A 17,269-nucleotide genomic window follows, 5' to 3' on the forward strand; every position below is an offset into this window, starting at 1 on the left:
GTGCTCCTTTGCAGGTGAAGTACGCCCTGATCAGTGCCCAGAGGTGCATGATTTGCCAAGGGGACATTTGCCGGTACAGAGAACAAGCGAACGACACGGCGAACTACGGCAAGGCACGCAGGTAGGAACACAGGTACCATGTTCTTCACGACAGCACGGAGCACAGCTCTGCCTCTGGCTACGAGGGATGGGTCTCATTTCATCCTTGAACTTGCCTCTAGCCAAAGAAGTCTTTCCTCTCCTTTTAAAGTTTTTCCACTCCTCTCTTGTATCGCAGTCCTGTGAAGCTGAAAGTTGTAGCTGAGATTGTTTTGCTATTCCAGAGAGCAAGCCACCAGACCCAGTCATCATCTGGTGTGGAAGTTGTCCTGTGCTGATCCTGCAGCAGGGAGGGTTTAGGCTGCTGAGGCTGGCAGAGTGGCCATTGTATTTTCTGGTGACTTTTCATGTGGGAGAGGATCCCATAAGCATCCCTATGTTCTGGCACTTATTGCTTCCTGTCACTGGTGTTTTATTTCTGGAGCAAAGACTGAGGGGACAGGGAACAAGTGTGCCCAGCATGTGGGATGGAGCCCTGAAGTCTGTGGAGGTTTGGAGAACAGTGCAAGGAAAGCTGCTCAGTATGGGGTCTGTGGACATTGTGGACTGTGCTGATAGGGAGGCTGGGAGGAGCACAGAGAATTCATGGTATGTCTGAACAGTGTTAATGGATCCCTGTGGCATGGTATAAGCTGGAGAGGGAAAATAGAAGACTTGAAGGGATGAATGGACTGCCACTGAACAGGTCCTCTTCTCTTGGGATGATTAAATATCTTAAAAGTAAGGAGAACCAGCTAAGGAGTGTGGAGGGTTTGGTTCCAGCTGTCATGGAGCTAAAAGAGGCTGAGAGAGAAGCATTCCCTGAACAGCCTGTGCTCTGTGTGGGGCTGTACAGGGCAAATGCTTGATGGTCTGGCTAAACACTGGTCTTTGGGCTGAGCCAAAGGTGTTTCCTTGGTGTTTCCTGGATCTGCCCCTTCTTGTCCTGTGCCCCATCCCTCTCCAGGCCGGGCACAGCTTGCTGCCGGTGCACTCTCCTGCAGGCAGAGGGCACTTGTGGAAAGGGTCTGTTCCCTACAGGACTGCCCACACTGAACAGCAAGGGAGGCAGCCTGATGTCCTTTCAGTAACCCTTTCTCTCTGACACTTCCCTTCTGCAGCTGGTACCTGAAGGCTCAGCAAATCGCTCCCAAAAACGGCCGCCCGTACAACCAGCTGGCGCTTCTGGCCATCTACACGGTAAGAATCCCATCATGCAAGGGTGTGCAGACATAGGGAGAGCCTCTGGGATGGCTGTGAGATTCCATCTGGTGGAGAAAGGCATTGTTTAGGGCAGTGCTCAGATGTTGGTTTTTTTTTAAAAAAGAAAAAAGCTGGTGGCGGATGGGCTGTGTGGATTCCAGCTGCTGTGGCTTCAGGCAGCTTTGTCAGATACACACTACTCCCTCAGGCATTTTAGGAACTGTTCTGTGGGCTGTTGAGAATGCAAATGTTTTAAACTTTAAACACAACCCACTTTTTGCATGAGATTTTTGTGCTCAAAGCCATCTGTCAGGGTGCTGGTTTTGTTTGCCATGCCTTCACTGAGCCTGTGGGCACTGGCACTGGTCTAAGCAACACCTACACATGACTTCCTTGGGTTCCAGTTGTGCTGGCTACTCCAGCCATGCAGGAAAACTTCAAAAGCAGATATGACAGCAGATAATGGAAGCATCATACTGGGACACAGAAGCTGGTAGGGATCTCCCCATTCGCAACACTTGGAGATGCTGGTTTAAAGCAGAGCAGTTCAGAACTGCAGGGTTCAGAAGCACATTTCCTTCATGGCTGGGAAGAACATTTCTGACACATCAAAGACCTTTGTGCTGTTGAGGGGCAGGGAGGGAGAAGCACGTGGGAACCTAGCTCCGAGTATCCAAGAATGAGTGGCAGGTCTGAGCCTGGTTGTGTTTTTGCAGAGGAGGAAGCTGGATGCTGTCTACTATTACATGCGTAGCCTGGCTGCCAGCAACCCCATCCTCACAGCCAAGGAGAGCCTCATGAGTCTGTTTGAGGAGACAAAACGCAAGGTGAGTCTTGGAGCTGGGCTGTGGGATGCTGCACTTGCCAGTACTAACTGTTCTCTGCTGGAGAGCATGGAAAGAGGAGAGTGATGGTGTCTTTTGGACTCGGAGTCACTCATTACCTACTTTTAAGAAATTCCATGTTGAGAGTCAGGTGAGAGAGACAGCCTTCAGAATGATGAAGTTCTTTCTGCCTCTCCTCAGGTTCTTTTGGGGTTGTTTGGGCAGCTGAATCTCTTATTTCTGGGTCACAAACTGTAATTTAGCCAAGCTCAGCAAGGGTTGTAGGTTGCTGTAGTTTGCAGCATGGCCTTGGTGTGCAGCAGGATAATTGCCTTATTCCATAGGTGCCCTACACCTGTGGGAGTGGGCAAGAGAGGCTGCAGTCCCTTTGTGCCCCAGGGAGACACCCCAAATACAGCACATTGGCTGCCACACACCTGGGACTGGACACAACTTTTCTTGTCCCAGGACAGTTGGAGTTGAAAACCTCTCACCTGCACAGTCCTGTAGAGTCAGAACCAAATTCTGGACTTGTGAGTTACTGAGGTTCTGAAGCAGGGAGAAGGGCTGATTTATCCATATAAATGTATACTTTCCCTGAACTTTGATCCCTGGGTGATCTGAATCTGTCCCGTGTTCCCAGTCTGAGCAGATGGAGCAGAGGAAACACCAGGTGCTGGATGTGAGCCCCAGCCGCCGGGGGAAGGGCAAGAAGTCTACATTGCGACAAGTTGGAGATGATGCCACGCGGCTGGAGATCTGGATCCATCCCTCCCACCCCCGCTCCTCCCAGGGCCACGAGTCCGGCAGGGATTCCGAGCAGGACAATGGTCTTGGGAACCTCAGCCCCAGCGACGTGAGTACTGCAGGAGGCGGCGGTTGGCTTTGGTGTCATGTGTTTGGAATGCAGCGGAATGACACTGGATCTGTTTTGCTTTCCTGTTGCTAAATTTTCCAGTGTTTTGGCTTTCCCTATGGGAGCTGTGCCTGGGTCAGGCTGAGGGGCTGGTGACCTCGTGCCTCTCGTGTTTAAGGCATGTTGTTACCATCCATTTCTTGGCAGCGTGTGCTGGCGTGGCTGATGTGGAACAGGAGAGGCACAAACAGAAGATGCTGTAAAATGCCTCTGCTGAGGGCTCTAACTTGGGTGAGGTTCCCGGTGGGAAATGAGGTCAGGTGCTGGAGACCAGGGTTAACAGTGACCCTGGAAGTTCTGAGGCTTGTTCTGGAAGTGGGTCACTTGTCCCAGTGCCAGATGATTGGAGGCTTGCACTGGGAATGTGAAAACCATGGTTTCAATTTCCACTGTAGGTGTTATATTTGCGTTACTTGCTCCGGTGAGAGGCCAGACCAGCGCCTTCCTTTTGCAAGAATTAAAATTATAATTGTCTAACGGTGTCTCCTGTGAGCCTGTCCAGCTGTACCTTGCAGGAGGAGCCCAAGTGAACTCTGTTTGTCAGGCCCAGGAATGTGGGCGAAGGCAGTGGTGGTTGGGAGCTCATCCTCCAGGAATTCTTGCACTGCTCTGGCACATGAGACTTGCAAGGGAACGTGCCAGGGAGCTCTGGGCTGCCTGTCCTAAAATGGCTGTTAAGGATGTGAGTTTAGGAGAACTGGGAAGACCTTCCCTGCACCCTGCGGGGCCCAGAGCTTCTCAGATACGATTGTGCTTTTATAACAAGTTTGTGACTTCAGCTGGGTGGAACTGAAGTGAAGTCTTGGAGCTTTGAAAGATAAGCTTTGGCACATTGCTGCAGCATTTTTCAGATGTTCCTGCCCTTGGTTGTTTTCCCTCTCCTCAGCTTCTCTTCTGGAGACCTTTGCTTCCTCAGCATCATTGAAAGGAACATGCCAAGCTTTAGCCTCTCCATCAATCATTGATGAAGGTGCTTTGACATGAGATGCTGTGAGTGTTTTTGAGGCACCGAGGGTTTCTCTTTTCCAGTGCTCTCAGGTAGTGTAGCAGCTAGTGAAGCGGGGGGCACTGATGTCTTGTTTGTAGTGCAGCCAAGGGGGGCTGTGCTTTCAAGTGCAGGTCACTGGCAATGTCTTTACAGATTTGTGTGGTTGTGTTACCATTAGCCTTGATTTCTCCCTCTGTTTGAAACACTGGTTTGTGCAAAGCACGAGCTTTCTGATCATGGAGAGGCAACACGATCAGAAATATAATGACAAAGGGCAGGGGGAGCTGAGGGCCTGGGTTTGGGCACTGATGGTTTTGGCAGCCAAGGTATTTATACTCAGGCTGCCTGTGCCTGCTGTGGGGCAGCACCCAAGTTGGCACAACTGCTTATGGGGCTGTGGCATGGCCATGTCACCAAAAATAACCGTGTGGAAAGGAAACCTTAAATCTGTGTGGCTGCCAGAGCTCCTGAGCTGTGAAGCTTTGGGGCCGGATAAAGACAAACAACTCTTGTGGAAGCTCTGGACTCCTTCCTTCTTAGCCTCTTCCTTGCAGCATCCTTGTGTTTTGGAGCCGAGCAGCCGTGAGCTGCCGCTGTGTGGCACTGTTTGGCCTCGGAAGGGCCCTGCCTGGCCGGGGCAGGCAGCAGCCCTCATCCTGGCAGCACCTCTGCCCCACATCCCCGGCCGGGCGGAAGGGAACAGCTCTGCTCCCAGGGGATGTGTGCCAGCGCCTGTGTGTCATTTTGGGGAAATGAGTCTAAATCTGTCATCGGTCCCTTCCTTGCCAGCTTTAGCCCTTTAAAAGGCTGAGGAAAGCTGTGTTGTTTTGTTTGCCCTGACAGCTGTGCTCTGCAGGTAGTTCTGCAGGCATCAGTCTTATGGCAGCTGTTTCTGGGCCAGAGAAGGGGATTTTACAGTTCAGATTCCAGAAGCAGATAAAACATTGCAAGTATAGACCCTAACAGCTCTGGATGTGTACTGGGCAGAAGTGTGGGAGAGAGGCTGCTTGCACCCTTCACATGGAAGCTGTTCCTTCAAACCCAGCCAAAGATGACTGTGAGGATGCTGGCTGTTTTACAGGTGATGAGAAATTGAATTGGGATGTTTTCTGCCCTCAGTAGTCGCTTTGTTCATTGCGCAGGTGGTGAGGTGCCAGTCCTGTGACGTGACACACTTGGCAGGGAGATGCTACACAATTACTCTCCCAGGACCTGCTGATGTGCGTGATGTCCCCGTCAGCACATGCTTACACGTCTCTTCTCATTTCTGACTTTATTTCTCCTTATGCAGCCCTATACAAAGGCACAAACATTGCTTTATTTCAGGGTTAGGAGCCCACAGACTGGAGTTACTAATGTGGGATGCCAAGTGTGCAGAAGGGCAGCTCGTGCTGCAGCCATTGCTGGGACAAGGGAAGGTGGAGTGCAGGGCTGGCAGTTTGCCTTGCACTGTGTGTTTAGGTACAGGCTTGGCATAGCTGCTTTTTTCACAGCGTGCTACATCATATTTTCTAGGAAGATGCAGAACCGAAAGAACATACCACCTATCTGCACCGAGGGGTGTAAATCTCCGTTTGGCCCCTTCCCCTCTGAATGAATTTGGCACTGTTGGCACAGAGGGCATGGGACAGTTTCAGAGTAAGCCGAGGAAGTGTTTGGGTTGCAGCCTGGCTGTTTGGTGCTCAGGGTTTTGTCTGTTTTGCCTGCAGCCTTTTGGGGTTTCGTTGTGTGAACGGCTGTTCTCTGTGGTCTCGCTGCACGTTGCGTGTTTCTAGTTGTGCAGGGGCAGGAGGGCCCAGGCTGACCCCTAACCTGATGGTATCTGGTCACTCCGTGTGCAGTTCGAATAAGAAATGCAAGAAGGGATGCTGAACCAGTGAACAGTTGTGTTGGTTTTTTAAAAACAGCTGGGCAGTGCAAGGTGAGCTGAAGGACTGAGTCTCTGCCGGTTCTTCTCTGCCACTGGTTTCATTTGCCGTGGGTCTACATTCATCTTAAATCTGATAGTACCATCTGCAGCTTGCTGTGCAGACTGTGAATTGGTAAAGTAAACAGGGCAAACGGGCTGTCAGTCTCTTGAGAAAGTGTTAATATTACACTGAGTTTGAGATTTTAATCACTCCTGTCAGGAAATGCTGAGTTAAGGTTCTCACAATTGCTGCTGCCTGCTGCCTGTGCTCTGCAGTAGACACTTCCTTGTGTTACCACGCAGCATGCAGGCACTAATAAAGATGCTCCATAGCTGCAGCTAAGATTAGGTAAGAGAGGTTTTCCCTTGGCAGGACACTAATTGAATAATACTTCTCTCCAGATGTCTGAATACTTCAGCATCATTAAAGAATTAAGTCTCTTAGCCTCTTTGTGAGAGGTCAGTCTTGTAGAATTATCAAAAGTTTGGTGGGGCCACCCAAAAAGCTCTCGGGAAAACAAAGACCTGAGTCCATCTGCTGTCACAGCCCTGTGTGTCAGCTGCAGGAACGTTCCCATTTTCCTCCAGCCTCCTGGTCAGGCACAGAGGTGTTGCATTTGCCTGGTTGCTGGGAGCAACAGCCCCTTTGCAGTAGCAGAGAAATTGGGGCGGAATCATTAACACTGGAGTTCAGAGCAGGTTTTAACTTCCATTCCTTTAACACAGCCTTCCTTTTCAGCAGCAGGGAGTGTGGACAGTGCACCAGGGTTTCCACAAGTGAGCAGTAAATACCACCAGGAGGTCTACCAAAGAAAACCCAACCCAAAAACACAACAAAAAGAGGTTAAAGTTCTCTCAATAGCCTGAATATAGTTTCTTACTTTTGTATTTCTTCTTTGCTTCCTACTGTGTTTGTCTTGGAAGCTTGTTACACATTCAGGTGTCCCTCTGTGCTGGTAGTGGGTGCGGGTACCAGGAGACAGTGGTGATGTTGGAGCTGTGGGCAGTGTGTATCTCTGGATGCTTGTTTGTATTTTCTTTCGGATGAGTAGTGCTGGTCTCTTGTGGACCCCTTCATCTCCTTCCATCTCCCAAGTCCTAGAAAATCAGGTGATTGCCAAGCACACAGAGAAATGGCTGTGTGCAGCTGGATGTGGGCACTGTCTTCTCAAAGCAGTGGAGGTTTTGAGAGTTGTCCTGCTTTCTTCCCTCTAAGACAGGATTCAGCTAACTGGAAACGTGTCCAGCAATGCGTGGTTGGGGCTATCTTCACAACTTCCTGTGATTTGTTTCTTTACGAGGTGAGACATCTCTCACCTTCTGTATTTCTTGGTTCTGCATCCACTTATACTTCTGCAGCCCAGTCACAGTTCAAGACTGGAGAAGGCAATTTTGGGAATGCCTGTGCATCCAGGAGCACTGGCAAGTCCTCGAGACTTTGCTTCCTCAGCAGAGGACATTTGTCCTTAGTGAAAAGGGTCACTGTGCTGTTCAGCTCCTGCATGTTTCACATCCTTTTTTCCTTGGTGATGTTGGTTGTTCCTGCTCTGTGTGCTTGTTCCTCTTGGGCAGCAGCCACTTGGGTGACTGAGCCAGCTCCTTGTCCTACCTGGTTTCAGTACATGCAATTTTTCATCTGGTGGAGCTGTTTCTTGGGCTTTGCCTCTGGAGTGAGTGCAGTGGGATAAAACCTCACTTTAGTCTGGTAGCAGTTTTGGTGGGGGTTTCTTGGCCATTCTGCTCCATCAGCCTGTCCTTTGCTTGGACCAGTCACACATGGGAGCAGTAGTAACCTGTGTTCAGAGTTGGGGTTGCCTTGTCTCTGCCTCTGCTCCCTGGGAGTGTCTGGCTTTTTAAAAGGCTGTTGTGGTGTGAGCTAGGTGTCTCTGAGCATGGCCCAGCTTTGCTCATGCAAATATACCCCAGAGACACCCCTGTTTCTGAGAGCTGCTCCCTCTACTCTCAGCTCTTCCCTCACCTGGTAGCTCTTTTCCATTACACATGACTAGAGGTAAGTGACAGGCAGAAGTGGAAATGATGTATTGCTTTAATGGTGGTTGTTCTTCCATATAGATGCAGGGATAAGAGGCTGCTTGGGGAACTCATTATTTTTGGTGTCTCCCTGCCAGGCTGGTGGGAGCATATCTCCTCACAACCAGCATGGCTGGGTGGTTTTCCTCAGGACTGTGAAAGATTGATCTTTTCTGTACAGGCTCTTATGAATAATCTTTGCTGGATGGAGTACAGAGCTCCCTCGTTTGCTACCTCCATGGTGTCAGGTGGGCAGAGTCCTTGGAATGATCCTTTTTTTAGGAGCCTCTGATCTGGAAAATGAGCCCAGGCAGCCGGGCCTGTGGTTTAGCTGGGCAGAGTGAAAATGGGGGTGTGCTGCCTTCTCCCCACTGCTGGGGCACGACTCCCCAAAAAAGTACCCTGCAGGCTGCACTTGATGTCCTGTGCCAACTCTTGCACGCTTCCAGGGGATTTTCAACCCAAAACCATGTGCCTATGTAGAGAGTGGAGGGAATGGGAACCACTAGCCCATGCCTGGCCATGCCCTGTGTGCTGCCTGCTGAAGCCGTTCTCACATCGGTTAAACATCCGAGCCCCACCAGAGCGGTGGTGTAGGTGTGTCCCCAAAGGGAGGAGACACACAAAGGAGTGTCCCCTTGTTTTTTTGTCACCACATAGGGCAGTGGGATACATACAAGGTCTTAGAGCAAGGCCTTGGGTCAGGGTGCCGTTGGCGCCTTGTCACAGGAGGGTGGCTTGTGTTAGGTCAGGAAGTTTGTCCCCTCTATGGTTAGATGCTCTCTAGTATTTGATGTGAGTGATCTCCTCTGTGGTCTGTTGCATTATGGTCTGTCCTTGCTGTCAGGGGATGGCTGTGCTTCCCCTCCAGCCTGCTTGTAGCTGTGTTTGATCCACACCTCTGCAGTGCTGCCAGCCCCTGATGAGCCTCCCCTGCAGCACAAAACAAGCAGAGAAGCTCTTTGTGGTGGGAAAGCCAGGGACTAGCAGTCAGCTAAGGGCTGCCCTTCCGTGTTTCTGTCCTTTATCCAATACCCACATGAGACAACAGCAAGAGTTGTTGCATCCTTGATCTTTGTGCCCAAAGCGGGACTTGAGAGGGAGAAACGTGGAGTTCCCTCTGTCCTGCCCTCATTTTCCTCCCCACCACAAGGTTGCAGGAAACAGTTAGGTTTGGTTACTCATTCGTGGAGGTCAGGACTGGGTCTGTTTTTTTTTTTTTTTTTTGTGTTTAGGAACAGTTTAAAAACTTTTTTGAGCATGGGGGAGCTGGTGGCTTGTGAAAGAGACTTCCCAGCCTCTTTACTGCTGGACTTGCATTAATTCTCTGCCCTGCCTCCTTTTCTGTAATCTCATTCTTGGTTGGCAGCATGAGTACTTCTGAGTGCTTTCCCCTGCCTGCAACCCCTCCACCTACTAGTATGACCTCGGTCACCAAACCACCTTGAGGCTTTATTTTTACTCTAGCCGTTTTGTTTCACGTGGTGAGGTTGGTTTCTTTCCCCCAGCAGTGAGAAGACTTCTCTGGGGAGGAAGTAAAAGAGTGCCAGGCTGCAGTTGAAACTGGTTAAACACCAAAACCACACTCCTGGCCTCGCTGGGTTTGAGACGTGACACTCAGCCATGCAGCTCAGCACTGGCTTTTTCTGCCTGCCAGTTGTGCACCATCCCTGCTTGCACTTAATTTTTTTTTTTTTTTAATAAACTGTTTTTTACTTTAAATTGCTGATAAAAACCTTCTCAGCTGCAGTTCCTGTGTTAGCAATCCAACCAGAAATGCAGTTCCACTTGGCCTGGGCTCGTGATCTTCCGTGGATGCTCAGTGCTGCTCCACCACAGCTCCCACAGCTTGGCAGAGCTCATGGAGCCTGGTCCCCAGTTCAGCCTGTGCACTCATGTCGTGTAGAACCCACATGTTGCTTTACAGCACAACTTGACCTTTTGTCACTACCCAGAAAGTGAAGGCTGAGCTATTGGTAAGAGTTTCCAGAAGTTGATGTTGATTTTTTTCCCCCCTTTTCTTTTTAGACCACGTTGGTGGTTTTATTTAATTGTGAAGAACAAGTCAGGGACTAATGTTGCCTGAATGGGAGAGACACTGGCATGTTCCCCTTCTGGCAACAGGCATCTGGTGCTAATATGTGTGGAAATATTGTGGTGGATCAGAGGTGGGAACACTAGAAGGACATCAATGAGCTGTGCCTGTATGAGTGGCTCTGCTCTATCCCTGTGCTCAGAGAGGCTGTGGTGAGGGGAGCAAGACTTCAAGTTCCAACAAGCTTCTCATACTCTAAAACCAAGTACAACCATCCAGAAACTGCCTTTCCCTGTCAGTCACTCTTTCCTCATTTCCTCTCCTGCTGGTGCTGATCAGCCAGGGATTTGTGTGTAACCAAACCCCCTCCTGCTGCTGCACACGAGTCCTTCCTCAGGGCAGTGGGTTTGATGATCCAGGCGCTGCAGAGTGTGTTGGAAGGGAGAGTTTGCACTTGAGACAGAATGCTGCCAGAACGGGCAGTACGGGTAAAGGAAGTAAAATGTCTTAATAGCAGGGCTGGGAGATTTCCCAGAGCAAGGTAAAGGCTGTAGACACTGATTTCTCTTGAGTTGTTCTTTTTTTTGTTAGTCTAACCTTGATCTTTGTCTGAAGTTGGCCCAGGCCAGCTTTTCCTGCTCTCTGCTGTAGACTTTTTGAGATTGGCACCTTGTATTCCACAGCCAAACCTCTTAATTCTGCCATGGGGAATGTTTGTTTCTCTTCAGTGTTGAATGAGCCATTTCCAGACAGGCTTCGTATCCACTGTGGAGGTGGGTACTAGGAAAGAAACTTCCTTCCGGAGGATCAGGGAGTGGAACCTGCTGGAGTCTGTGTCATTTCCTCTGTCCTTGGCTCTACTCTTCCTCCCCATCGGATTTCACTGCTGCATAATTCAAAGTGGAGAGGGAGATGCCTTCGTGCCCTGTGTGCTACTGCCCAGGTAGAAGTGAAGGCTCTGGAAGTGCTCTGGGAATGCAGCAGGGCGGACAACTTCTTCCAGGTTGTGGAAGCCTGAGGCATAAGGCTGGCTGGGAGTGGCTCCCATTGTCCCGTTATCCCTGCCGGTGAGCGTGGCCGGGAGAGCAGGAGTGTGAAGGTTGCGTGCGGTAATGCTGTCATCCTTCTGGAAGGCTCTGTCTCTGCTCAGCCTGTTGTCCAAATGTCTTCTCTGTTGGCCTGACTCCATTCTAAGCCTTTCAGGGTTCAGTCTCTTCAGTCTTCACCCTCCCTAATTTCTCATGTTATCTCCCTCCTTTGTGCTTTAACCCCACAAATAATCAACACCGGGTTAGTGAAGAAGGCTGACAACACCCTGAGCTGCATTAACAGCTGATCTCTTGTGACCAGAATTCATCACACATTTTCTTAGTGTCAATTTGCTGTCGCAGGAAGGGGAATGCTTTTTACTTCTGGCAAACAGTGAGTGTTTGAGTATAAGCTGCTTTTGCTGGTTGGGGCTGCTTCAGTGCACATGTGGCCTCCCTCTTACCTGCTGGACACAGAAGGCTCTGCTTGGGTCAGCTCGCTTTCAGTGCTTAACCAGATGCAGCCTTGAAGAGCTGAGCTTGTATCCTAAACGACCTGCAGCACCAGAGCCAATTTGTGAAAAGTTTTGTGTCAAAAGTTAACTTGATATCTCAGCTGAGGTCTCTCTGGCGTGTTTGCATAGGTTCATAGAGTTTATGGTCAGCAGGGACCATTAGATCATCTAGTCTGATCTCCTGTATATCACAGGTCCTTAAATTTCACCCTGCTACTCCTATATGAAGCCAAATAACTCGTGTTTGGCTAAAGCAGTACTTCCAGAAAGACATCCAGTCTTGAGAATCCACCCTTTTCCTGGGGTGTTTGTTCCAGTAATAATTGCACTGGTTCTGAAACACTTTCACCTTATTTACAGAATGAATGTTTCCAGTTTATTCCTGTGCTTTTCTGTCCTGTGAGTGTAAAGAGCCCTTAAGTACCACAGAGGCACTTTGCACCCTGCAATCCAGTCGCCTCTGAGTCTTATTTTGATAACACTAAACAGATTGAGCCGTTTAAATTTTTCACTGCAAGGCATCATTTATAGCCTTTGAATCACTTTTATGGCTGGTTTTCTGGACCCTTTCCAATTTTTCAGCATCCTTTTAAAAATAAGGGCACTGGAACTGGGTGCAGTATTTCAGTGTCAGCCCGGATGGTGCCATATTTAGATGCGAATGTGCTGCCCAGTGCCTGCTCTGCTTGTACATCCAAGGGATGTGTTTAATCCTTTTTACTGGACACTGCATTGGGAATTTAGCCATTGTAGTCCCCAGAGCCTATCTGGAGAAGCTGCCTCGGGCACGATCTCCTGGAGACTTAATTTTAGATGTGATGCCAGATGCATAACATGACACTTGATGCTGGAAACCCCCAGATTTTGAAGCGATTATAATAACCCTGCGTGAATGCTCTGTAGCCATCATTACTTGCTGCTCCCTTTGCCTGTCACGGGCAGTTTGACAGCAGAATTTCCTTTCTGTTCGTTGATGAAAGATGTTGCTAGTGAGTCTCTACCATCCTCTTTCCATCCAGTTCAGTGGGGGTCCCTGAAGACTGCTGTTTAAGAGGTTGCTTAATCAGCTTTCATTCAGTTTAATGGTAATATTTTTTCAAGAATGTTGTGTATTACTAATTCATGGAAACCAAATTTAGATACGAGTTTGGTTGAAAAGGAAGTAACAGACATATAAATATTCCATTTGACCTGCTTTCATTAAATTGAAAATTCTGGTAGTAAATTCGTTATAAATAATGTTGAATTTATTAATAGGTCAGATACTTGTTTTGGAGCCAGTGAAGTTACCACAGCTTGATCTTTATGTTACTAAAGTAGACTATTTTCTTCCTTAACGTTTTTCCTCTCACCTGCTCCCTGCAGTGATGAAGGAAGAGCTCAAAAACTCACTGGTTTTGCCAAGGGGCTTCTTTGCCAAGGGCCTCTTTTTCTCTTGTGGAGTTGCTGGCTTGTAACTCTTATAGCCACGAGATGTGTCCTGGAGCTGGAGCTGCTTCACTGCAAAAGCTGAGGACGTGTCTCAGGGTCTCTTTACCTGTAAATTAATTTTTTTGTGCCTCAAGGCCATGATACATCAGGCTTCCCTCTTTCTTCCATGTCATAGCAAATTGGATTTTACGTTTGTGCGATGTCTGATGTTAAGCAGCAGGATTTTCACTGGAATTGCTTCTACTGCTGAAGAGATTAATCCGTTTCAAGGCAGGACATTGTGACTGCTGAACAGAAACCTGCACTAAACACGTGGCAAGAAGAAGCCAAGGCAAGCTCTGTATCCATTTGTGGTTGCAGGTGGTATATGAAGAGGAGTGATTATGGTAATTAGCCCAGCTGGAATTTGCCCACAGCTCTATGGGTACCTAGTAAACACTGCAAAAATGCCAGACAATCTTAATAGCCCTTTTGTCTGGTCTCTTTTGTGTAGGTAGCCATTTGCACAAAACACTTTCCAGCAGCACTTTGTTGGGATTACACCTGTAGCAGTAAAACCTCCTCCTGGTATCCTGCCAGTTGAGCCCACTGCAGCATCCTGGACTTTTCAGGAAGCTCTGTATCAGCATTTGGTATTATTTCAGTGTGACACAGCTGTGGAAAACAGCAACCAGAGCTGTGCCTTGCAAATTTGGGATGGTGTGGGATAAAGGCTCATGTTTGTACAGCCGTGTCCAGGGCAGGTAGTGGGTTCACTGCTGCTCTTAGACTGGGTGGTGTGAAGCTCTGAGGGAACTGCCTGTGGAAAGAGAGGAATAATCTTAATAATTAATGTGGTATCTCTAACCCTTGAGCTGGGAGTGAGAATATGGCACGTTTTGGGTGCCTGGATGTTGTTTCACACACTTCTCAGCAAGGAAGCTGTGCCTGGAAAAGCCTGGCTGCCCAAGAAACCCTGAAAATATTTGAGATGAGTGTGGTACGTGTTTTGGAGCAGAGCTGTGTGGCTCTGTGGTCTGTATCCCAACCCCTTGTCACTGAGGAGACCCCTAGACTCAGGAGAACATCCCGCTGTGCTCCAGTCCCTTCCACTCCGGTGGAGACAGCGCATTTGTTACAGGCAGTTTTGCATCTGGTCTCTTGATTAATGGACTTGTCTTTTGCAGCCTATTTTGACTCTGACACCACTTTCTGCTCCACAGATGCTTTGCTGATGTTGAAGAAAGTTTGCCTCGCTTGATAAAGACCAGATCCTGAAATTTACTTCCAAACCTGAAGTAACAATTTTTAACTTGAAACACTTTTTCCCCAGGAGTCGCTCCTCCAGAATCTTTCCCTTATTTGGTGCCTCCTTCACAGCTGGGGCTGATGCTCAGGTGCCAAAGCTCTGTGCACTCCTCGCCCAGAGCCAAACGGGTCCACACTGGGTTGAAGTGCAGCAGCTCTGCTTCCCAGCCCAGATCATGGCACTCTTGTTCCTGTGCTCTCCGGTGGCATTTCCAGGGTTGCTCTTCTAGGATGGGAGACACCATTTTCAACCCTTTTTTAGGTCAGTGCACAGTCTCCTGAGGAGGTTTGAGTCTTGCTTTCTTCTTTCCTGGCTCAAGACATGACAGACCTTTCCCGAAGACGTCTGAGCGCCGTGGTTCTGTGGTTCAGGCCGTACTCCCCGTGGCCTCACAGTGATTTGAGCTGGCTGTTCAGGCCTGTTGCTATCTCTGCTCTTTTAGCTGCTCCTTGAGAAGTTGTTAGTCACTGTTGATTTCTTCCATGGTAACAAATCCAGTTGGGTTGGCAGTGAGGTGTGTGAATGCTCCCCAAGCAGCACTGGGCTGCTTCCTCTGGTGAGGTTGCCTCTTCCCAGGTGGATTTAGTCTGTCTGCACATGCTGACTCATGACAGCCGAAACAGCTGTTTTCAGCTTCAGGCACTACTGTGTGCAGGGACCCCTTCTTCTTCTTGACAGCTGGTTTGTTTTTATAACTAATGCCTTCACTATATGCTCATAAGTTCCGTATCGGTGATGCCCACTTTTCAGCTGGAAGGGCCAAAATCCATTTTTTGACATAGTTTTGTTGTTGTATAAGCCCTTTCTTGGTGGGTTCTTCCCAAGTGAGCGGCTGGAACCATCCATATTTGGTTCCCTGTCCCAAGGAGCAAAGTTGCCCGCAAAGAGCAGCAATATAATTGTGCAGGGAGTCCTAGTCTGTTGTCCTGACATTAGCACGAGGACTATTTTTGGGAAATCTTTGAAGGGGATTGCTTTTGGGCTGCAAAGTGAGTGTAATAAGAAGGTACTAAGTTGTTGCAGGTTTCATGGTAGCACTGTGAGGGTAGTGAGTGTGCTGGCAGTGCTTTTGGGAAGTGTTCCTCTCTGCTGTGTGAATGCAGAGCAGCAGGTGACAAAACTTCCTCCTCTGTGCCCCAAAGCCGGACCCACTCGGTGGAGGTCACTGTTTCCCTCTCACTGTTTCCCTCTCACCCCCGTGAGAAGCAGAATTTGATGGAAGCAGCTGGGAGGGTACCCGGAGGCTGAGGGACAGGTGAGTCAGTAGAGAAACAGTCATTCAGAGAAAAGCCCAGTCAAAGCAGCCCGTGGCCTTAGCGTGAACTCGGAGATGAAAGGTCCAAAGTTGAGTGATGAGCTCATCAAAACCTTGAGGCTGTGAGAGAAAAAGTGATGAAAGAAGCGTGAGGTGCCTGCTTGAGATGCCACAGTGCTGGGGCACACAGGGCTCTGCCTGGGCTTGCTGGGTTTGTGATTAAGTTGGCAAGAGGTATGAAACATGCTTCATTCCTAGAGGCAGGTATGACATTTCCTTAAAAAAAGCAGATATGCACATATCTGTGTCCCAACACTGTACTGGTTCGGGTGGAGTGCGACTGATTAGTCCTTGGGACTGGAAATGAAAAGACTGAGTGTGAAACTTGCTCTAAGATGAGGGTGAAGCCAGTCTCCTGGTAAACCCTTCTGGAGCTGGGCATCTGTGGAAACACTCCGGGCATGTCCCTGCTGGGTGTCACTTTCCATTCAAGGTGGGGAGTTCTGGTTCTCCCCTGCTGATGGAAACCAGTGTGGAGGATTGCAGTGTGAGCACTCCCAGGGCTGTGGGTGAATGTGGGCATTAGAGGAAAACTTCTGCCCCAATTTCTTCTTTCCCCCACGTGCAGCCTGCCCATGAGTGTTGCTTTCCGGTAGAGATGGGTCAGGCCACAAGTTCCTTCTCTTTTCCATATTCCCCATCAAAGAGCACAGAGCATGGACCCTCTCCTCCAGCTCTTGCACAGGGGCTTGCTGTGGGGCAGAGCGTTGTCCACTGCCCCACGAAGGCTTTTGCACTTAGCTGGGGGCTCAGATTCCTTAGGCTGCATCTGTGTCAGGGTGTGTGATTGTAGCCAGAGGGGCTGCAATCTTTCTGCCTCCACAAGCTGTTGACTGAAAAAAAAATACCTGAAGTACCTGTTAAAAGTTTTAAACTCTCAATTGTCATGGTGTCCTAAGCTGAAGAATCAACTATATCCAAACTTCACTGGCAAAGTGAATAAGGGCTTTGCTGTGCTGTCCTAGTATTCCCCAGTCTCTTCTGGGTTCCATCTGCAGAGTCAATAAAATGGTGGCAAATAAAGTTGAGTTCTAGTGAAAAGGGCTCTTTAGGGCAGCAGTAAAATAGTGAGTAAGCAAGAACCCCTTGCTGCAGGGGCCAGTTTAATTGGTCTGGCTTGTTTTATGAGACAGGTTTTATGTTTAAACTCGCACATGGCCCAGGAGCGACTCTGCAGCAGGGCATCATTCTCCTGCATGGGTCCTCCAGGAACGCAGCCGGGTTAATTACACCTCACCGAGCAATCCCACCTCGCAGAGCAGCTGGCATCAGTCATGGCATGAGCCCAGGGGCTCAGAAAATGGGAACAGGAGCTAGCACCAGAGCTGGGACTGCCTGTGACAACTGTCCCATGCAGCCAGACCTGGCAGGGAGTTTAGGAGGCACCGCCCAGTGCTCGTCTTGCATCCTCTGGCGTGCGCCCAGCTCTTGGCTGGGCATTGCCATGGCCCTGCCAGGTAATCTCATCCTCTCCCTGTGCCTCTGATTCCCCCTGTGAATGGAAGTGGAGGAGTTGAAGCTATAAAAGCCTTGTGCAAATGGGAGCAGCGTGGTGGTGCTCTGGGCCGCTCCTGGTGAGCGTCTCCCCGCGCAGAGCTCGGAGCCTGGCTTTTCTCACCGCGCTGAGGCTGTGCAGGCGCACGGGAGAGAGGAAAACCTCCTGCTCTGGGGGAGGTAAAAACGAGGCCAGTCCACTCCTGGTGTGACA

General features: G+C 49.4%; 1 protein-coding gene across 3 annotated transcripts in view; it reads left to right on the top strand.

The window, feature by feature from the left end:
• SMG6 (SMG6, nonsense mediated mRNA decay factor) overlaps positions 1–17,269 on the top strand; it is a 109,673-nt gene that overhangs the window by 6,334 nt on the left and 86,070 nt on the right. For all 3 annotated transcript variants that reach the window (XM_017832485.1, XM_017832486.1, XM_017832487.1), the window contains exons 5-8: positions 15–121; positions 1,200–1,278; positions 1,998–2,108; positions 2,749–2,961. In XM_017832485.1, the coding sequence (XP_017687974.1) occupies positions 15–121; positions 1,200–1,278; positions 1,998–2,108; positions 2,749–2,961 (510 nt within the window). The remainder of the gene's footprint in view (positions 1–14; positions 122–1,199; positions 1,279–1,997; positions 2,109–2,748; positions 2,962–17,269) is intronic.

This window comes from Lepidothrix coronata, unplaced genomic scaffold (genome assembly GCF_001604755.1).
Source record: "Lepidothrix coronata isolate B3197 unplaced genomic scaffold, Lepidothrix_coronata-1.0 Scaffold203, whole genome shotgun sequence".
Taxonomy (NCBI): Eukaryota; Metazoa; Chordata; class Aves; order Passeriformes; family Pipridae; genus Lepidothrix; species Lepidothrix coronata.